Source organism: Cariama cristata, unplaced genomic scaffold, assembly GCF_000690535.1.
Source record: "Cariama cristata isolate BGI_N322 unplaced genomic scaffold, ASM69053v1 scaffold9705, whole genome shotgun sequence".
Classification (NCBI taxonomy): Eukaryota; Metazoa; Chordata; class Aves; order Cariamiformes; family Cariamidae; genus Cariama; species Cariama cristata.
In genome coordinates this window covers 30,902-54,074 of record NW_009618084.1, presented here as the reverse complement: position 1 = coordinate 54,074, position 23,173 = coordinate 30,902, and the positions used below count along the sequence as shown (strand labels likewise).

Genomic DNA, 23,173 nt, shown 5'->3' with positions numbered 1-23,173 from the left:
CCAGTGTCCAGCCCCACAAATGCCTTAACCTCAGGCTGAGGGCTTTCCCTTTGCAGTCCCACAGCCCACCCCTTCAGTACTCCTGCTATGGTGGGCTCTGATGGGAAACGACTGCCACCAGCATGAGATCCTTCCTTTCCCTCTATTCCTACTCCTTGGTCTTGGCTTTGCTTACATGAGGGGATTAGTGATATATGTGTCCTTTGCCCTGGTGATCAGAATGCTCCTGCGGAAGGTGGGAGAGGAAGAAAGGAATCCCTCTTGGCAGAGCTGGGAGTTATACCCGAATCTCGCACACCTGAAGGAGTCCCAGCTCCAGGCTGCTCAGTTAAAGGCAGGGAGGCTGTCACCGCTCAGCACACCCACCTCTGCCAGCCTGGAGGTGAGGCTCACGCTGCCTTCTTGGAGAACGCCTGCGAACATCAGTCCTTTGGATTTCCCGAGAGACAAAGATGCCTACCAGAACCCCTAGATCTGCTGATGAAGCCAAGAAGAGGATGAGATCTTTTTACATGTCTCTGTGTAGTGCATGTCCCACTTGCTCAATCTAAGTATCTCCTTCTTCTGAGTACAAAGTACTTGTTTAAACCTTGTCTGAACCTTCCGCGTGCACTATATGGGCAGCCAGTTCCTGATCAGGTCCGAAGCCGGGCAAGATCCTTACTTAGACCAGGCCTGAAACTGGTCTGTTAGTGTTTTACAACAGGGAGAAAACAGAATTACTTCCCAATTTAAGACAGACATCATTGTGGCTGCTTTTTGTTAATCAAAAACTGGGCTAATGCAGTGATAAAGTAAGGGGCTCATATGAAGTTGACTACAGAACAGTGCAAATGGAGACAGGGAGTCTCTTATTTACTCATCAAATACCAAAAACAACATGAAGAGAGATGGCATAGAAATAGTTACTGATTATGCAGAGAGTGAAAAGCTGCAGTAAAAAGAGAGCATAGAGGGTCAGTTTCTATTTTTACAAATTAAAAAAAACTTCCAAAGGTTTCTGGAATTGGGTTTTGTACTTTGTGTCTGATTCATATTTTTTTTTTCCGTAACAGTCAATGTGGTCCAAGCTGGATAATTCCGAACATTACCATGCAAAGAGGAAGGACAGGGACAATCTCCCCACTTAAACCACTTTATTGGCATAACTGCAAGACAAAACTAAACCGCTCACTGCTTCCTACACCTCTTCCCCTCATGCCAGCTTCTATCTGCAACTTCTTACTTTCAGCTCATTATGAGAAAGTAATTTTATTGTCACATTTGGCTGGCAGCTGGAATTCTCCAAATGAGGTAAGCAGGGCTGAGATGCGTGCTTTCATCCCTCAGCAAAAACCTTGTGACATACGGTGCTGTTATGTCTCCAAGCTTTACGTGAAGAGGAAAACAGGCATCTGGGCTGGGTTCATTTGTAACGCTGCGGTTGCTAGATTAATATGAAAAGACAGATGAAGGCAGACACTTTAATTACTTCACCCTAACTTTTTATTACAACATCAAGTAAAATGGTGAGTTACAGAGGGTAACGGGTGTGAAACATCTGGGATGAAGTCACACACAAGCTCATGGTTTGTTATCTGCCAATAGGGTTTTAAATATTGATAATTTCTGTACATGCATTTCTGTGTTATTTCTGATTTTCTTGATAAATCATCTCAGGATTACTTTGTTTTAAGCTGTGAGGTAGCTACTAAGACTGGGACCCCGCTTTTTTCTTCTGGAATTTTCTGAACTGGGACTGTATCGCCACAGCCGCCCGCTCTGTCTCTGGCGCGTCCATGTCTATGTCAAATTCCTCTTGAACCTTCTTCTGCCCATCTGCTCAAAGAAAGCAAAACACAACATCAACAGTTTTGTCAAACACTGATAATCACGGGACAGCACAGGTGAAAAACACTGCCCCTCTCCCCTTCACAGACACAGCCGTGACGATGGGGAGCACATTCAGAAAAAAACCTGGCATCAGTTTTGGCAAACACAGCTGATCAAATCCCCCACTCCCTCCCAAGGGCAGAGTCTGTGACAGCCCGATGGTAGCTGGGCACTGAGGAGTGACATCCAAATGGTGCTTGGCAGCCACCGAGCATCACCCCGAGGTCTCAGCAAGTACTCTCCTGTCCAGGGAGCGAGCAGTGAGGGGGAGAGGGACCCTCCTGTGCCACCCTGCAGGGAGAAGTTACTCATATCCCTATGTTTACTCTAAAACAGGGGCACCATAAAATATTTCAAAGTAGAGATTAAGACCTTGTTCCTACCACACCTCCTGCATTAGAGGAAGAGATAATACTTCCTGAGGCAAATTTCCATCCTTTCCACTTGTTTCCGGCCTCATCCCTTTCAACACGTACCGCTCTGCCCCTTTGAATCATTTATGTTCAGTCTCTCTGCCACTGTGCTGCTTCCCTCACTTCTCTCCGGGCTCTGTTGTTGCCTTTCATCCTCGATCCTTGGCTCTTTGCCTTCCTTTATTCCCAGTCCTCAGCTTTTCGTTCCACTGCATTCGGCCTCCACGTGGACAACCCAGCTGACTTTGCTGAATTTTGCTCCATCCACCTACGTGTTAAAAGTGCAGCCCTGGGAAAACTCCTGCCCTCATTGCAAAGATAACCCTAATCTGCCTGGACTAACAAAAGTGAGAACACACACGCACTCCACTAACCGCATCATACCACTGAGTTTCTCTTCTCTATACATTTGTTTGTTAAACTCACTTATATAATTGTCGTATCGCAGTCCTGCAGTGAACGTCATGCCAGGAATCTGCAGACAGCTCTACTTAAAACAGCTGTGGGAATTCACCCATTCGAACCACTTTGCTTTTTATTCTTGAGATTAATACCTCTGGGATGCTCATCCCCAAGTACTGTTAATGCAAATCAAGGGAAACTTTTTCAATGTATTATTAAAATGAAAAGAAACTTATTCCCCGCTCTCTCTCTCCTTCCCACTAGAAAAGAGGGATAGCATTTCATGATTTTAGTACGAGTTGTGCAGTATTTCTTGCCTTTACTTCTTGTTCTTATTCAGAACTCAATTTTTGTGTCGATTTTCCATGACCAGAATCCACTGTAAACTGGGCAAATATTTAAAGGGAAGGTTTTGGCATGTTCCATACCAATTTCATTTTAACTACAATAACCAAATAAATGCATCTAGGTTAACATAAAAGAAATGTTCACTTAATATTTTGTTTTATTTAGCAGAACACTTAAAAAGAAAGATGAAAATATAAGAAGAAAGAGAAAGTCTGGAGGGGAAGAATAGCTGGAGAGCTTACCAAAACTTTGATTATACAGCATAATGAAAAGTTAGGTTATCAAAACGAAGATTTTATGGAAGAAAATGAATCACACTAACGTTACATCACACTTCCACAGCCATTAAATCCAAGAATCTGCACAGTTTGTGTAACTACTGAAGCAACACAACCAATTTAAGTACAGAAATACAATTATTGCCTTATTTTTCATAGGGAAAGGGAGGCGAAGGTCAGAAGTGACTTCCTTATGCTCACAAGTTGTTGACACAGCCAAGGAGAAAACTGAACTCTGCCATTAAAGCCATGTTATATACTGAAACTTAGAGTGGCTTGTTAAAGAAACAGAAATTTCTGTACTAGTTCCTAAACTAGTAACTATAACACAACAACGCTTTGTGAAAATTTTCCTATTGGCAGATACCATCTTCTCCACATTGCTGTGTACACAGAAAAAAACGGAGATTTTTTTAAAAATCAAATTTCAGATGGAATTATCATTTTCACAGTGATTTAGTATCATTTTGTTGGTATTTTGGGGGGTTGGTTTTGATATGATACTTATGGATTAAAGTGAATTAAGACAAGAAATTCCAACATTTTACATGGAAACAAACCAAAAAAGGACTTCAAATCATCCTGTAAAAAACTAAGAATTGTCAGTCAGAACACATAAATATACTTTTAATTTTTGAGTGAAAAAAAAATCAATAGTCTGATCAGCTAGCTCTAACAGCAACCACTTTGTGATAACAGTAGTAAGAAAATAAAAACTGTTTTACTTGTCCATATGTCAGAATCTCTTCTCTATTAATAGGGTCCTATTACCTTATTCTAAAAGAAAGAGTATCACTTGTGGAGAAATACTCTTATTTCTTAAGGAGAAACATTTTATCAAAATTTTTATACTCGCAGTGTAATAAGCTTTGAAATTGATGAGACTAATGTCTTCTCATTGCTTGATGATTTTCATTGTTATTGTAAAATTCTGACTTTTAGATTCTTCCCTAGCCACTCACTAGGCACAGATGTCAGTCTTAACAGTAGAAAACAAAAGTGGAGTTTATGCATCAAGCTTAGCTTTTCAGTATATAAATTACTGTCCCTTGGAAATGTCAATAGGGAAAGCCAGATGGATGGATGAGTAGACACAATGGCTTCATACCTCTTGATGAAATCTGGCTTGTACAACTCATTTCCTATTACAATAAAGTCTCGGCATTATGTTAACTTGCAGTAGTGACTCAGCAATCTTATGTTACAATTGTATAGACTTAAGAAAACTCAGCATTTAGTATAATTTTTCTCTAGAATTTCCAGGCCAGTTAATCCTTGCTTGATATGAATCACCATCACTGCCTTTAAAAGCAACTGCACCACAATAATTTACCATACCTGAAGATCTACAATTTACAGTATCTTAAGATCTGGCTTACTTTTATTTTTTGACCCATTTTTGTTGAAATCAAACCCAAAATTCCTTATGAACTCTTTCTGATTTCTCTTTTCCCCATCATTAAGGAGAACTGGTAGGATCAGAAGTTTTCAGCCGTGACTTAGACTTGTAGATTAAGAAATTAGAAGTGTTCAAAAGGGCCAAGACATTAATATGGGTAGTAAAGAAATTAATTGTTAGCTTACAGATGGTATAGAAATATATATAATGATTACACATATATGCATAATGTACGTTATAAAACAACATGTGTATCATCTATATATAATCTATATGACATAACTTGTGTTTTCTTTCACCCTATGCCCATCTTTCTCTTTCTATGTACATGTATGGTATATACGCATTGGAATATATAGAGAATATATAAATACATACAGAAATACACAGACATATTTGCTTAAAGAGTTTTAAGCCCTGTGCTAAACTGAAAAGAGCTGGATGGAGTATTTCCTAAATTTTGGGAGTGGATTTTCTTGGTGTTCTCCCTAAAACATTTTCTACCGATGACTGTCACAATACAGATACTTTAACAGATGGATTGTCAATCTGGAGAGAGAATTAAGTGGTGCCTTGTTTGGCTTTGTGTAGGCTAAGGGAAAAAGATTTTAGCTTTTACCTTGAGTTGCTTTACTAAAAGTAGCCTAATGATTTAAAATATATCACACCCTGCTAACTACACTGTTTTTGTTTCACTAGTTAGTTAAAGAGCACGAGTTCCAACCTGCCACAGCAGGGGTCTGGAATTAGGTGATCTTTAAGGTCCCTTCCAACCCACACCATTCTATTCTTCTATGATTCTACGAACTAAGAACTGATTCCACTTAATTACAATGAAAACCCAGCCTGTGCTTGGGACCTGCACAGACTAGAGACGACCTCACTGCACCAATATGAGTGACCGAAAGCCTTTTTGCACCCTTCCTACTAAATAGATTTTAGGAAGAACTTCTTCACTGTAAGAGTCATTAGGCATTGGAACGGGCTCCTCAGGGAGGCGGTGGACTCACCATTCCTGGAGGTGTTCAAAAAATGCTTAGATGTGGCGCTTCAAGACATGGTTTAGTGGGTTTAGCAGGTATGGTGGCATCAGGTATACGGTTGGACTTGACAATCTTTGAGGCCTCTTCCAACCATAATGACTGTATGATTCTATATGCAGCTATGCCACACTAGCTTTTACCTGTCAGTAGCTGTTCATGTATCTCAAACATGCAGGCCATTTAAGTTTGAATGCTCAAATAATGAAATTATGCAGAGAACTGAAAGAAAGCCGATAGAAATGTCCCTCTTTCATTTATTGTCTCCCACTCTCAGCTTTCCTTTCACAAGGGATCGCTAGCTTGGAGGTGACCTGAAAACCCAGGAAATTTTCAGTCTCAGCAGGCCAGAGCATAGATAAGCACTTGCACAGGCTTTACTCTTGGACTTGTTTTTTTCATTCCTTCTGGTGGGGGCCAACCATTCTGTCTGATAACAAGCACCTTCTTCTAAGCTACCTTTATGTAGCAATAAAGGTAGACCTGGATTCCCTCCCCATCCTCAGTCACACACCCACACACTTTTGTTGATAGCTACACTTTCTAGACTACATGCAAATTTCTGCCACATGGATATCTGAGGATCCCTGGACTACCACTGTTGTCAGTAGACTCCAATTCACAAGCTACTTGTGACTTTGAGGGATTCAGAAATCCAAAAGGGTTGGTAAGCACTGGCCTGCAGTTTCTGCTTTCTGAGTTTCCTTAGCACGATAAAAAACAAAACCCCTAACCTTTCTCACTACACTCCATTATTTCAAGGCTTTCCCTGAAAGATTTCTTCATAGTTAGTCCAAATTCCCTCTCCTGGATAGTGACTCCCACTCTTCTTCTGAAGATGCCATGACAAGCCGGGGGATTCAGCACGTGTCCCTTCCGGGCTCCGATCCCTGCCAACACAGGAGGTGAAGGGCCAACATTCCCATGCCAACAGTCATGGGTTGGCCATAACAACAGTCTAGCATCTGATGAGTTTTTCAAAATCATGTATTTAATGTGGACTGACTCCAACCATGTGTCAATTCAGGCAAATCTGAGTTGTGGTGGAACAAATTCCTTGAACATCAACCGTTTGATGAGTCCTACCATCATAAGGAGCACCGCATGCCCCAGCACCAGTCTGGTTCTACAGACTGAGACAACTTGCAGGGTGCAGATTTTACTTTAGTATACGCAATAGTCATCCCAGCAGGAGAGCCTGAAACAGCATCTAATTAGCTGCTTTCCAAATCTAACATCCTGAAAGCGCATTTCACATTGTTGCATTTGAAAAAGATCTATTTATTCCATTTCCAGCTGAAACATTAGAATGCTGTCTCCGTAATCTGCTACAGTGCCTCATAATCCATTGCAAACATTGGGTGGATAATGAAGCTGCCTGTAACTAGGAAAACAATCAAATCTTACACATAAATCTAGCCAGCAAACTCTCAAGGAATGTGGTGTAAGTGCAATTATTCAGAAATATGCCTTCAGCTATTTCTTTCACTTACTTTTCAACTATAAAGTAAAATGAATTGTGACAACACTGGAAAAAGAAAACATTGCTTATTCCATATGGGCCAAAAGCCTAAAACAGTATTTTGTGACCTCTGAACGCAGGCTAAACAGATTAGTGTTTCCTAAAAGTGTTCATGGAAGGGCAAATGCTAGTAGGATGGACTTGGGGGAAAAGAGGACTCACTCTTTATTCTCAGAATTTCTCCATCCTCCAGATGAAACAGAGATTGCTTATCACCTTCTGGAAAAACATTCAGCATGAAAAATTGCACGGGCTGGAGCCTCTAACTAGCATTTCATGTCTTAAGTGCTATCCTCCACCCCTGCTCACCCGGCCCACATCCAACAGGAATTACACGACTGTACTGAAGATGGAATATACTCATAAAAATACTGCATTTTTCTAGGGCTAAATGGCAGCATTTGGAAAAAGACGAAGTGTGGGACAGAATCACAGTGCCCCATAACATGCCAGAAGCGACATTTTGCCTCAGGCAGGATCATTACCTCCCACTGCTCAAAAGATTATTCAAGCTGTGACAATCTTTATGCTACTCTGATCCCAAGCTATTACACCAGTCTGCCCAATGAGGCAGAAAGTCCCTAATTAAAGAGGACCAAAATGGGCAGGAATCTCACGGATGTTGACATTCGCGTGGAGCATTATCTTTACCTTTATGTGATGGGAAGAGTCATTTTATCTGCCTAGATTCCACAAAGCAACCAGCCAGCTAGAAAAAACATATGGGTGCTCAGATGTGTGGAGGTCAGATTTAACTCCTTACAAGTACCAGTTTTGAAAGCCAAGAGTCGAGGGGCCATCCTTCCCCCTCTGTATTTAATTGAGGGGTGAGGAAGTAAAAGACAAGGTCTCATCTTCTTCTAGAGGACTCAATCTAGCCTTTTACTTCTATGCAAGATGAGGAAAAATAACACTATAACTGACCTTATGGCTGAAGAAAGGATACAGTCTACTTCTCAATAAAAACTCTCCAGCCAGTGCCAGGGCCACATTACCCAGCAGGCTGGCTCTGAGCCTTTGTTTTGGTCACCGCGCTGCTCCCCAGCAGACTCTCACTTCACAAGGCAGCTGAAAAGATGGCAATGTTGGGGGAGTGGACATGGCCCAAGGCCAGGAGAAGAAAGGAAGGTAGAATTGGCATGCAGAAGACAGCCTTAATCTGACCTTGCCTCCTTTTATTTATTTCCTAGACTTTTTTTTTCTGAATAAAATGCCAAGCAGAGGCCTCTCTAAGATCATCAGCTCAGCAATTACAGTTTGTTGCTTTCTGTGGTATCAGGAGCAAACATCTCCCAGACCCTTGAGCGTTGCACTGGTTTTGCAACCTCACTAGCATAGTGTATATGGCTTGCAGCTGTGGTCTGGGAGGACAGGCTGCCGTGAGGACTTTGCCTCAGCATCCCTCCAGTGATGGTATGATCCGAAGAGAATTATTTGTATGAGGAGCCTGTTATAGCACAGTGGGCTTTGGAGAGCTCATTAGCATGGTATCGATGCATGTTGAGGGACAGACCTCCATGATACTGCTGGGTGTGATGCAATATTCCCATTGCCCAGAAGACCTTACTGCATCAGGATATCATTGGCCCTTCTGTTAGCTCTGTCTGCCTCCTGAGTTACTGTCTAGGTACAAACTTCTTGGAGATTATTTTTTTCACATGCATGTTCCTGATGTCCCAACACAAAACTCTATGAAATTTTGGTCTAACTTTCCTAGATCGATAGAGTAATTTAAAGCCATTGGTTCTTGTGATATTACTGGCTTATCTCCAGTTTGGTGGCCATCTACAAAAGACCTGAATCTCTGAAAGCCTTGTAATTTTATTTTTTTTTTTTTTTTTACCAACGTGCTAGCATAATGCTAACGCAGTGCCATGCCTTTTGTGGAATTACCTCAGTGTCAGAGTCTTGTGGCCCCATCTCCTCCTCAGACACAAGAGGCACAAGCCCTTCAGTCCTCTGAGCAGTGACCACGGGGCTATGCAAGACAGAAATTCTGTCTTCTTGCCCTCCCTATCCATATCTGCACAATGGGGTATCACTATCCGACTGTTACACAGATAATCCAACTCAAATGTTCAGCTACTTCATTTTTAAGGACAGAAAGTTTTTCTAATTAGCTTAGGAATAACACAGTAATTTTCCTTCCTACTCGTTAAAAATGCTGCAGGGCGAGATAGGCGTTTTGTGACAAGGGCTACATCACTACATTTGTTCTTGTTTCTTAACTCCATAATGAACTCAGGCATTCAAGGGCCACCTTCCAAAGTCAAAGGTTGCCTTTGTTCTGTTTGAGGGTCAGTAGTTAGGCACTCGACGGTGAGAGAGGTTATGGGTTTATACAAGGGTGTTCATTTTCCATGGTCAGTTACTTGAAGGTTGTAGGCACTGGAGAAGTGCAACGTCCACGTGGCAACCATGTCTGAAACTGAAGAGCAAACCCTGGAGCTCAGCAGTCTCCTGTGACTTCAAAAGCACAGTGTGAAGGGAAATAAAGGTTATTGTTAGTGATTAGATTAAATTAACAGCTATTTTTATCTGAACCACACCAACTGGCCCCTTAATATCACTCAAAGCAAGCCAGAAAAGAATTAACATCTTTCAATTCAACTGTAAATTACAATTTGGCATAAAGAAGACGACTTCATTAGGCAACCAGAATCCTTTCTTCAAATTGACCTTTACTTTTGTAATGCAGTGTTGCTATCTTAAATTTGAAAAATTACTTTTGCTGTAGAAAATAGTGGCTATTCTTTTATGATTTTAAAAATGTTATTTCAGCATGAGGCTTTGAAGTGTCTGATTAATCTTTTTTTTTCCTAGTTGTAATAATGTTTGAGAGCAGCAATGCTATTTCTGACATAAGATAAACGAAGTAGCACAAAATTATGTATATTGGGGCAACATAATGAAACAGAAAGGAATAGGAATAAAATTCAGTTTACAAAATTGTATTTTCAACTAATTCGTAGCCAACTACAGATGAATTGATTTTGCTTAACAATTAATACAGAGACAAATACTGTTTTTCTTTAAATGCTAATATTATTTAAGCAATCTTTCCTCATCTTCAACATAATTAATGAATCACTTTTAAAGACTTTTAAAATGGTTTACAAATGCATAACTGACACATAGATTGGTATGTAAGTGTTAATGGGGATCTGTGAGGTATTCTGGACATGAAACTAGAGGCTGTAATTCACATCCCCATGTGGAAACCAAACTTTGTGGAAGTTTAACATAGCAAAAAAAAAAAGGCCATCTTATCTGTATAACCTCATCTCTTGCTAGCTAAAGCTGCACTTGAGGAGTGCTAGACTGACTGGCAAATTCACTGGAAGCCTCTGGGAGCGAAAAGGAAGCGGTGCTGGGGGTCAACTGCAGGCACAGTCAGGTCCCTCTGTCACAGCAGGATGATGCCCCCGGCAGGGACAATATGCTTAGCCCTAAGTCTTCTCCTCCAGGAGACAGTGCCATGATCCTCCTCACAAATTCAGTCCAAACTTATGGGAGTCTCCTTCTGCAGCTGCATGCATGCGATCCCCAATGTCCCAGACAAGTTTTAAATGGGAATTGTTACGCTGTGTTTTTAATTTCCTGTGCAATTTCCAGTTCTCACTTCCTCAGTAAACTCTGTGCCTTTAAACAGCTTTGCTGTTTGCCTGTGGAAAGAGCTGCATTTCAGCAGTGCGTGAAGCAAGCCGCCCTCTTGACTCACTAGTCAACCGTTTGATTAATATATCATCAGTTACTTTCCTATTATGGTAGCATTCAGGCACTCCAAGTCATAGCTGGGAACCTGAATGTGGTTACAAATACGGAACAATAAATTCTCCCCTCTCCACCGCCCCGCAGTACCATGACTTTGCAAAGTGTCTTCAGCAATAAAGTTTAAAATAACAACAGGAGAACTTCCTCAAGGCTACCTGCTAGGCTATGGTTACACCAGCACACTACCCAAGGCCACGGTACGGCTCAGGTACTATCCACGCTTCTCTAGAGCACGTAATAGTCAGTGCAGCCGCTGGCACGGCTGGGACTGTTCCAGCTAGCCCTTGGCCAGGCACTGCCTGGCTACTGTGGTCGCATAGCATGGCCGGGACCCTACCTTGCAGGCAGGACGAGAACACCCTGGGATTTTGTGGGAAAGAGAGTTTAGCCCTATTTATTCAAGCCATGCTGCACCACTTTGCATCAAAGTCAGAGAAAAGGCTTTAGGCCATTTTATTTTCTAATAAAGATGCAACCTCCAGCACTTCAAAACACTTTGTAGCTCTAGACTCAAAATGAGGGAACCGACTCAAAATGAGCTGGTGATGGCTATCAATTGTGTTATGACCAACAGTACCCGAGAGCCCTCGCAAGGAAAATGCAAAAGAGAGAGGTATTCATCTTCCAGCGTGGTTCTGCCTCCCTGGCGTTGCACAAGGGCCTGGTTTTCCGTGAACGCTTCCCCACCCCTCACCCTCTTTGCAGTTTACAGGAGTAGCTAGGGAATAAGCTCAGAGAAATGGCAGTGATCACAATATGCCACATATAAGTAGCAGAAAAGCGGGCTCAAATTCATGCACTGCCAAAGTGAGATGAGCTGGGGAAGATGGCATAGGTTACAGAGGAAAACCTGTCAATCAGAAAAAGAAGGGGAGTCAATCAACAGAGCCATGCTATGGAGTCAGAAGGTGTTTCTCTTCACACCCAAAATGAAGAAAATGAAGAGCGAGATTTTGCCCTACTCATCTTCGAAGGGTAGTTTCTGGGTGTCATTGTATACCGGCAGATCTTTGTTAGCAACTAATGAGAGTGCTATTTTAAGTTTTCTCACTATCTTTAATAAAAACTGTTACATGAGAGCTTGGAAAGTCACAGTGAGAAGATACTCTCTACTTGTAAAATCCATCACCAGGTTTTAATTACAGTAGTCAGTATAAGGTATAGGAACTGAACTTTGCCATTCAACCTTACACTCTTAAGCAAAGGAGTAATTTCAGTATCTTCTATGCCTTATCACATGGTATCAAATAACACTTTGTAAATAAGATTATCTGTAAGAAGCATTTACTCTACCTTCTAGATTAAATGCAAGAAACAAACAACTTAAATTATGTCCAAACAACTGCAGCTTTTACTTGCACAAACATGGGCACTGTTCTGTGCTGGCAATAGGATAATTACTTTGGCATAATCCCACCACGAAAAAGCCACTGCTTTAACACAGCTATGTACCATGTTTTTTTTAACATCTTGTACTACATGCCCGCTTAGGGGTGCTTGTGGAGGCAGTTGGGCCATTCTCAAAGTTTTGCAAATAGAAGTGGAGCTTGTAAGGTTAAAAATGCCCAAGGAAGCATCTGGAGTCCTTTGGAGAGAGAATAAAATTGCCACGAGATTACCTGATCCAGCCCACAGGCTGAGTTGAACAATCGTGCTCTAAGAGATTCTTTTGGGAGTACATTTGGCAAAAGAAAGTCTGTCACCGCTCCATAAAACCAAACACATCCCACCAGTAAAGCCTCAGAAATGCAACGGATAGAAAACCTAGGTTTCTGGAGCAACTCCAAGGTAGTTCAGTCACCAGTCACAGCCTTATCAAAGACCAGCGTACTCTGATAGACATCGATTTACCATGAGACTTGGCCTGCCAGTAGATCCTACATGCTCCTGCATCAATTAGCTTTGCAACTTCTGCTCCGGCATCCACACGTGCAACCAGACGTAGTGCTGGATTGATGCAGTCTAGCCAGCAGTCTTACTGAATGTTCTGTATAGTGAAATTCTTTCACAAAAGGTACAGAATTTTAATGTCCCTGACTCCTGAAAGCAGTTACCCAGCTGTAGTTTTCCACCATAAAGCAAAGAAATTCGGTGGCAGGAGGGTTCTAGGAAATTTCCACTGTTTTCCTTTTCTTGGGCTGTTATCTGAACAGAATCATTAATTTGACTTTACCATGCCCCCATCGAACACAAAAAGCCACATTATATGTTTATTTCCCCTGCAGGCTGGTTTGCTTAACTTTCTAAGGAAGAGAGAGGCACCTCAGGAGAATGTATGATAGCACTGAAACAGCAGTAAGGGGGAGACAAATGAAGACCCTGTGGCAATATGGCTCTGAAAGAGGATGAGAAGGAATTATATGCTGGAGGGTGCTGTCAGTGTATTCCAGGCTGTCTTGCCCGACAGCTGTTTGGAAAGTCATGTTACATGTTATGCAGAAGCTCACTAGGCCAAACATTTAAAAACTAGATTCTAGATAAAAAGCTCTGTCCGATTCCTGAGAAAAATTCACCTAACCTAACTTAGAATCACAGAATCATTTAGGTTGGAAAAGATTAAGAACATCAAGTCCAACCGTAAAAAAACCAAACTTGCAGCTGTTTACATCAGAGCTCATCAGCAGCTCACTTTAGAAAGAAACTAATGGAGAAGAACAGGCACTCCAAGAGTGCAATTCATCTGACCTACCTCACGCAGATGTTTTCGGATAGCGTGACTCTCACCCTTGAATCCCCTTCCTATATTGGTCAGTTCTCTATTAGCTATAAAGGGAGCTCAGGGTGACTAGTTCAGATGTAGATATTGATACTTAATCAAATGAATAACATTCCCTGAGCTTGAGTGGTGCCTGAACTACACATTGTAGAATCCCATATGAACACACTCATCTGCTATTTCATGAGAAATTCTTTCTCATCAAATAAATTATTTAGCCCTTATGAAAGGTACTACACTGAAACTGTAGCAGCTAAGAAATCTTTTTCAGGAAATCTGCTTCAGGAAGGAATAAAATAAAATCAAGAGAGGTATACCTTCTCACACTACTCATCTGTGTGCCTCCATCCCATTGCTAGCAATGAGAGAACAGCTCACCTTCAACAGAGGTTCAAAATGAACATTTGTTCCCTCTGTTGAGATTGCCAGTGAAGATACCAGTTGGGCAGCTGATCTGGATCCTCTTATGTTCCCTCAGGAGCTGACTGAACAGTCTGCATACATTGCTCTTTTTATAGATATATAATTCAACAGACAAAAAACCTGTATCAGCACCTCTTGCTATCCTTTCAATTTATCTCAAGGATAGTGAATTTTTGTGCATGTATATGTGTCTGCATGCTATGGAGAGATTATTTCATGCTCAAAAGCCTTTTTTTTGAAGCGTACATCAATAAGACTTCTTATAGTTCCCTAATAAGGCATTACAGTTAGGACCACGACAAGCAATATCAAATGCTTCATATGAACAAGCAGCCAAATGGCAGTTCCTGTGAGAACGATAACTGAATTGCAAGCTACCGCAAACATCAAATCTCTGCTCTGCTATTCAGCTAAGAATGAGCCAGGTGATGGCTGCCATTCTGCTGAAGAGTGGAGATGCTCAAAGAAACCTTGTTGCACCTAGCATATGTTGAAGGCAGCCATTACTTGACCACAGGACTGAGACTACATAAAGGAGAAGAAATAAAATAAGTGAGTCAGATCTGCTGGAGAAGAGAAGTACCTTTTAAAAGGTATTGCTCGCCATGCTTCTCATTGCTGATCTAAGCCAAGGAGGGCCCCCACTGACATGAGATTATAGTCCGCATGAAGTGCACAGAAAACCATCGTGACCACCTCCCAGTACAGTTCCCCAACACAAGTCCCCTGTGCAGCACCTGTGGGTACGGAGGAGGCATGGCTTCTGCACTGAAATCTTAGCTGATGTGCACCCAATACAGAATTCCGATTTTACAAGACAAGTATATGCACATGTTCTTTAAATGCCAAAGCACACAAGTTACTGCGTCACCATTCCTTAATGGAAGAAATACAAGCCCTCCATACATCCTTGTCTTCTTTTCTTTTTCTTTCCCCTCCCCTACTGTAGAAACGGATGCTAAGGTTAATATGACTGTTGGCTCTGAGACAGAACGTGAGCACAGCTCTGCTCTTCCACAAATTTCCTCTCACAGAGTAATAGAAAAAACCTTATTGGCACATTGGAAAATTTACTGTGTAGCATAAGGGAGTAAAAAATGGCAATGAACAGATTCTCTAAAAGACTGGGGAATGAATCCTGAAGGGCAAGCTGTCCTTCTCAGCAGCTTGTTCTTTACTTATAGACAGTTACCATATTGTGAGGCTAAAGCCTGGAATTCTAACAAGTCAATACCAAAGCTCTGTGGGATTTCTCGTCCCTGACTTTAGTGTCCGTATTTATTGAGCAAGGACTGATGGTATAGGGTAATGTAATTTTCCAAGCCTTTTCAAAGTAGCAGAGATTAATGAGTAAGGTCAGGCACCAAAGGCACTAGACAGTACTTCAAATACTGCTTCTACTTTTTTTCTCTTTTTCCCCATCTCATGAAAAAATAAAATTCCAAACCTCCTAGGTCCCAGGCACTGACTCAGCAACATCCTCTTTTGAACTTAATGCTATTTCAGATACAGGGTGGAGGGGTTGTTCTCCTGTAAGAATGCAGTTGTATGTTCTGACAAGCATCTGACTAACGTGTAGATCATCAAGGCTGGGTTGCAGTGGCTTCTTCTCAGGTGTGTAGCAAGGAGAAGGAGCATCTACCTTTTCATAGCCTATGTATTGATTAATCACACCTATATACCTTTTTTTAAAAAAATGTTGGTAAAAGCAAACATGGTTTTCCAATAAAGTCCCAGCAAAAGGAGAAAGTAGGCCCATATTCCTAGCTCTTTATCTGTATCAGGAGGTTATGGAGGAGGGAAGGGAAAATGGTCTCATTATGCTGACAGATGGTGCACTTAACAAACCCACACAGTACACTGAGGACACAAAGAAATGAGTGAAGTGCAGTGCATTTCTGAGCTGCCAGTGACACTCGTGGCTATGAAGTACCACAATGGCCCACCATCCAAGCCGCCTTCCAGCCCTCAGAGCTGTAACTAATTACTTTTGTCACCTGAAGCATTCCCTGCCTCTTCCTTCCCCAGAAGGGATTGTCCTCCCTTTTCTCCCACCCATCCCTGTCCAGCAGCACCTCCTTTTGCTCTGCAATCCCACCTAACAGGGTTCATGCATGACCACCCCTACTAAAGTACCCTTGGCGCAGCCGCGTTCACCTTTACAATATATATGGCCTCAAGATGGAGGAATAGGAGAGTGAGAGAGCAACGGTGATCCATATAGAATGGGTTCCCCTGTATGTCTGTGACCACCTCTGTCACCCCATAGATCTCTGCCTTGTGCTGAAAAGACTTCCAGTGACAGTGAAACAGAGAGAAACGGTGTTAAGCTGTGCAGGGATTTTGGCAGGGGGTCACTACACATGTGCATTCGTTTGTCAGTTGGTTTTTTGTTTGTTTTGGTTTTTTAATTACAAAATTAGGAGTGGGTGTTGATCCTTCATCTCAAGCACAATTACGAAAAAAAAAACCCGCACAACTTCCAGGCAATGAATTAAAAAGTGCTAGCACAGTAAACCTCAGCAAGGTTCGAGAAGAAATTCTTTGCTATAAGTTTATGGTAAATGTTTTGTATCCTTGCAGATTCACAATATCTCCCTGAAATTCAGAAGGTGTTGGAGTGGTTTGCTTTTAAATATAAAATGTTGTAAATAGAAAAAATGCAAAAACATTTTAAAACAAAACAAAAAACCAAACCCAAGCCTTACTGGTGTGAGGTTGTGTGGAAGAAAAGAAGGATTCCTATTCACTAAGTTTTCACCTTCTTGTGTGGAAGAAAAGAAGGATTCCTATTCACTAAGTTTTCACCTGGTGCCTTTTAACAATGGCTATTTAAAAACATTTTTATCAGGACAGGTGGGCATTGATTTAGCTAAGTGTTGCAATTGCAATTAGAGTTACTAAACCCAGTGCCAGATAGTCTAATTGACATGAAAATCTAACTGAGACCAGAGAATAAAGGTTTCCCTACTGCTTCAGTCATATGTTTATTGCCTACATAATCTATCTTAAAAGAATATTAAGGTTGCAAAGTTGAACATGAAAAAGTTAGTAAATGACAAACTACACTGATACCATCACGCAATTAATTTAGTTAATTTTGCATAGACAACTTTAATTCCAGAAAACACTGATTCAAATTCTTGACCTTGCAACGTTCATAGTCTTAGGAGCGCATTGTGTTTCCTAGATTTAAAGAAAAAAACTATATTCTGCTACAACATATGGGCACCCACATGGTTCCTCAGCACGACTGCTTGGAACTGTTAGATCCAACGCATAGACCTTTTGTTTGAATGAAGTAAATGATAGTGGTAGCAGGCAGATGTACTCTAATTGCATAAGCAGGAAATGGGATGAGTTGCATATTTTGCTGGTGGGTTTCATACGGCTGACAGGAAAGGAACAATGAGGCAATGGAAGGTATGGGCTACGGGCTCAGGAACTCCATCGCTCATTGATGCCTTCAGACGTGGTGGCTATTTCTGATCCACTTCACCTGTATAAACTCAGGCCTAGGCCCATTTCTTCCCCAGCCTAGATCCTCATTGTGGTTCCTGGTAGACCTCAACAATGCTGTTTCTTTAAATCCCCTAACCTCAGAATTCCATCCCAGCCCCTTCCCATGCTAGCTGGCTCCTGGCCTCCTCCAGTTCTCACATCCCAATTCATATTCCTCCCTCTCAGTCCCAGTTTCCATTCAAAAGTATCAAACCCTCCCTAATACTCTGGGGTTCTACTTTCCTGATGAGACTTACTGAACTCCTTCATCCCTCCATCCTTTGACCTCCCTGCTCCAGCTTCTGTGACCATCTGGTTCCAAGGAAGGAGGTACATTTCCTCCTAAGCAATTGTGATGTCTTGGGAACACAGAAGGGGCACCACCATGCTCTCAGTTTCAGCTCCTGGCCAAAGTGTAGCTCGCAGAAGCACCTAGCAGCAATTAAGGAAAACAATAATTGCCTTAAGCCTTGCAAAGCCAGTGTTAGCAGCTAAATTGTTTTAGTGCTTACTATTTGGCTCAGTGATGTTGTTTTCATTAAAAAAAAATTAACTGCTTCACTGAAGACATCCAAATGTAAGACTTGTCTTTCTAAACATTTATAACTTGGCCAGTTTTGAAGATAGAAAAGTCACATCCCAGATGGCAAACCTTACATTTCTGTTCAAAATGACAAAGGCTCAAAACAGTCAAAAAAAAGGCCACTAGAAATTGTTTTTAAGTGCTAGCATTTTGTTCAAGCTTATTTTTTTTGAAACAACTAGAATTACTTTGCTGAACCCTTCTAAAATAATTCTGCTTGAGGCAAGCAATCAACATGACAAATTTCAGCCTAAGCAATTGGATTTTGGCAAGGCTGTGTACAACTGAAAAGGGAGCTTTCAACTAGCAGAGTTCAGCAGCTCTGTTAATTGGCCTTGCCACCAGTCCAGATTGTAATAAACAAAATAAGTGTATATAATATGAGTAAAAGAATGTAAACTAAATGAAATAAAAGTTATGGATAGCTGGAAAATCTTTAAAAGAGGGCAAAAATGGAGTATGAATATTCCTGTGCTGGTGTTTTGAGCGCTGCCAATGATTTCTTGAAGTTTTAACCCCAGAAAAAAATCAGAAAATGGTTGAGTCTCTTAAAATGATTACATGGAAGACAAAAATTAATGAAAGTTCTCCCTCATACATTCCCCATTTAAGGATTTCTCTAGCACTTTACTCTGCTATTCATTTAAAACTTCTCTAAAAAACATGTTCCCCTGTGTGAATTTGACAGGCACTTTCTAAGTTCTGTTTGGATTTACAGACATGTCAGATTGTCAATAAAGCTGATCAGAAACAGCATCTTAGCTGACACATACAGTTGACCAACCTCGGATCATTACTGCAGCCCATGTTTTCTAATCTATATAGCTTCATTTTTCCTTCCCCTATTTCTGAAGATTACAAGGCCCATGAGCTTACAAGGCTAGCATCTAGAAGAAGGACTAGAAATTTCATGCATTTCCTCTGCATCAGAAAACACAAGCTGGGTTAGTGCAATTAAGGATTTAAGTTAGGACTTAAATCCCTAACTGACACCGCAAGTGTTGGCATATGCTGAATGCACAGTATACAGCACACCCCAGAACTAGTCCCTGTTGCACTAAAACACACCGCATTTTCTTCACTGCTCAAATTTCAGACCTGCATGTAAACAGAACCAATGAATTTTTTTTTCTTCTCTTTTGCTCAGGAGACCCAATATTTACTGTTTCCTTCCTTCTCAAGCTAATAAGACAGAGAGAACAATGAAAAGCCTTCTTGTTTCCAATCCTGCTATTTTAAAGACTGCTTTGTCTCTTTCTTAAGTGTGGTGCTCTTCTTCCAGATGTTTCTTTGCTGCCTGCTCACCTGGCCCTTGCTTAAATCTAGTCTGGAAAACAGTAAATGTTCTGTGAGACTGGAGAGAAATGAGAGAGATTGCGTTGGGTCAACCATGATTCCAAATTAGAGCAGTAGTCAGTAACCTTCTTTTGGTGCATGTATATTCTTTACTACAGACCCAGACTGGAACTTTGCCTGGGAAAATAAGAGGAGGGGAAATGAGGCAGTTAGAGGGAGAAGTAGCACTTGACCCAGCTTGACCTAGCTGTGCTGAAGAGACACGAAATTCTCTGGGGGAGAAGAAAGAATGAGGAGTGAGACAGAAACACAGCACGTGGGAGACCATAAGAACACAAGCCAGAGAAGAAATTGCATGTAGAAAAGACGAAAGGAAAACTTCCATTTTTATGAAGATGGGAAGAAAGTAAGGAATAACTAACTTGACTCATCGTAGCAGCCTGGCCTGCCTGGCAGAGAGGACCAGTAGCTTGCAATCAGCCCAGAGCATCCCACTGCATCACGTGCTTCATCCCACTCTCATAGCCACACTCACTTGTTGCCTGTGAGAATAAGGGGTCTCGCTGGCAGAAAACTGTCTACTTATACAAGGCAATAACTGGTTAAAAGCTTCACTATGGTGAATGCCTCTTGGGCCTTGCATTAACCAGCAGAAATCACTGCCAGAATAGCTATGGCGATTTGCACCAACTGAGGATCTCAGTCTGTTTTCTGCTGCTGACCTCAATCTGTACCACCTCTTCTGAGTAGCAATAACCAGAACCATTTTTAATTTTTTTTAACCAAATCGATCAGACTTTCTCCTGAAACAAGCCACTGGCAGGGCAAGACACCTTTTTTTGAACTCTCCGAACTGAAAGTCTACACTAGTCTACACTTTTCTGGTACGCTTGGTCAAGCTTATCAACTGTTTTGTCACATCCAGACAGCATCACTTGCAACAACAAAAGGTATCCCTGACACTGGAAGAGGAGGCTGGCAGCTCTAGGCTGAATCACTCACTATCTCAGCAATTATACTGAAATGTTAAGTTGTGAACAAAAGTGGAAGCTGTACTCAGCCTCCTGCTGCTAGGCCAGAAACCTCACAAACACACAGCAGAATAGAAGCAGCAGCTTTCTATCTCAGCTCAGGTTAATTAGATGCTAGTTTCTATTCTGCAAGCTCAATCAAGAGATCTGCGCCTAAATATGCCTTGTGGTACCACATAATCCTGGAGAAAACTACTTACAGGCATAGAAAATCACTGTGATGTCCGAAGAATTGTGTGAAACTTGAAATTAGGGTCTGATTTATCGTAGTTATAAAACCTTTCCATGCCAAGTTTCAAGTAAATTTGGATCTATTTATACTTTGGAAAGGAAAACAATAACTTCTTAGTGATCTTGCATAGTACCCACTCCAAAAATAATGGCACTTGTGGATGTGCTTACATTTAGGTTCATTAGAACCTGAGACTTAGAACCAAATGGAGTGGGAGTTACAAGGTCACACAACAGATATACGGGGGAGAAACTACAAAGAAACACTAGTATCCCTTGATGCAGCTTTCTTCACTGATTTTTTGTGTGCAGCATCTTCTACTGCAAGAAGAAAAAGAACTAATAAAAGGAAGAAAATAAATATTCTAATTCCAACTCACTCTGGACCTCAGCCAGTCCACCAGGTAATAGAGAAAATGCCAATCTTAGCAGCAGTAATCTTCTTAAGACGATGGATAAAGACCAAAAATCGACACTAATTCTGCTGCATTCGAGAACAGCCTCTAGACTGCATTGTTCTGTCTGTGGCATGGAAGGAATGGAGGGAATAGACAAAAATTACAGTTTCTTTTTGATGTTTTTCCATACTGGGATGGGTTTTAGTTGAGAGACCTCCAGAGAACTCCATCTCATGACTCAGACTCTCGCTTTTTATTTATGTGGTCCATAATGGTTTTTAAGTATAAAAACCATAAATACTTAAACAACAGTTGTGACACTTTTCTCTGGCATAGGGCCACAGTTTCAAAGAGGTGTAACAGTCAGTGCAGACTAGGTTCATCAAACCTCCTGGACATGGGCAGAACAGCTCCAAGTCTTGCACCTGGTTCCACTGGGCATATGACACAGGCCTGTCTGCTGGAGCGCTAAGCATATACATTATTGTTTATGGATCCTTAATCTCCAGATTTCTTTCTACTGCAGTCTAGCAGAGCTATTTCTTCCTCTTGAATTTGACACAGAAAGGAACTTAAGCCAAAGGCTTTAAGTTTGAGATGAGACAAAGTGGTGCTGATGGATAGACTGATGACTCATGACTGACTGGCAAAGGCTGTGTCTGTGCCCTCCAGTGACAGCATCTATCACCCATTGATAAAAAGGTCCAAAATGACACGTCTTCCATCTGTCTTCTTACCTTCTTGGCTAAAAGAAGCCAGCAATGCTTTTTTCCAGCTTCTCCTATGCAGCACAACATGCCTTTGCTTCCCAGAGGCAGACCTCACAAGACACACAAGAGTTTAGTTACAAACAGATTCATTGCAAAGGTCACCAAGAAATTCTTGCTAGTGAAAAATACAGCTGTCTGCTTTATGAACAAATCATTAGATGAGAACATAATACACCTGTGCTTTGCGCTGTCTGCTAGTAATTAGTCTGCTGGCTGGTAGACCAAGAGGTAGCTGCTTCAGGATGCCAAACAGCCTTGAATCCAGCTGCCTCAGCTCTGTCTAGACATCCTTCCCTATGTGGGTTCTGGTCCCTGGTTATTTGAGGTGAAAAGAAAGGGGATACCTGATTCTTATCGGTGTTGTATGAACAGCCATCTGTACAAGCCAGGATGGGGGTATATGCACTCCCATCATACCCCAAGATGGGGCCCAAAGATAACTGAAGGTCTATTATTATGTGTGCATCCACATCTTTTTTCAAAGGTATCACCCCTGGCAACCTCCATTTAACTCAGTGAAATCAGTCTAAGGCCAGAAGAATAAACCTATCTTCAAGCTTTATTAGTCTCTCCCCTCCTACCCTTCTGTTTAGCTGTACCACATCTGGCACAAACCAGAAGACCCAGCCCAGAATTTTCTCCACAGTTAATTCTTGCTTCCTGTCAAAAACTTGTCTATAGGGACCTCAGCCCCAAATTCTTAAGGTGCTACCAATGTTAACAAGAATTAAATTATGAATGCTGATACAGAAAATTCTTAGTAAAAGTCATTTATATACATTCATGCAGCATTGTTTAGTTGGAGAAAACAGTGTCTATATAAAGCAGGCAGAATGAACAGAACAAGCCCTTAAAAAAACCTTCAAAAGTAAAGGAAAGGACTGATCAAGGCTAATTAAGCTTCAAATTACAGAATACTGAAGTCACAATGCACTGGAAGTTAACGCACCACCACTGTGCAATAAAACCAGAGACGTTCAGGTGAGGGACTCTGTCCTACACGTGGTGTTTGAGAGTTGTTGCAACACATTGTCAGAAAGGAGCGCTTCTGGAGAACTTATGAAAGTAGAAATGACTTAGAGTAAAAAGGCCATTAGCAATCCAAAAGGGTAACTCTTAGCCGTCTGGCTATCAATATGAGATCTGTAACTTAGATTAGAAACTGCAGAGCCAGGA

General features: G+C 41.4%; 1 protein-coding gene across 1 annotated transcript in view; it reads right to left on the bottom strand.

Moving 5' to 3' along the window:
* Positions 1-1,015: 1,015 nt before the first annotated feature.
* PCP4 (Purkinje cell protein 4) overlaps positions 1,016-23,173 on the bottom strand; it is a gene marked incomplete at its 5' end in the record, with an annotated part of 49,036 nt that continues 26,878 nt past the window's right edge. The window contains one exon of the mRNA XM_009700724.1: positions 1,016-1,818. Coding sequence (XP_009699026.1) covers positions 1,691-1,818 — 128 coding nt within the window. The remainder of the gene's footprint in view (positions 1,819-23,173) is intronic.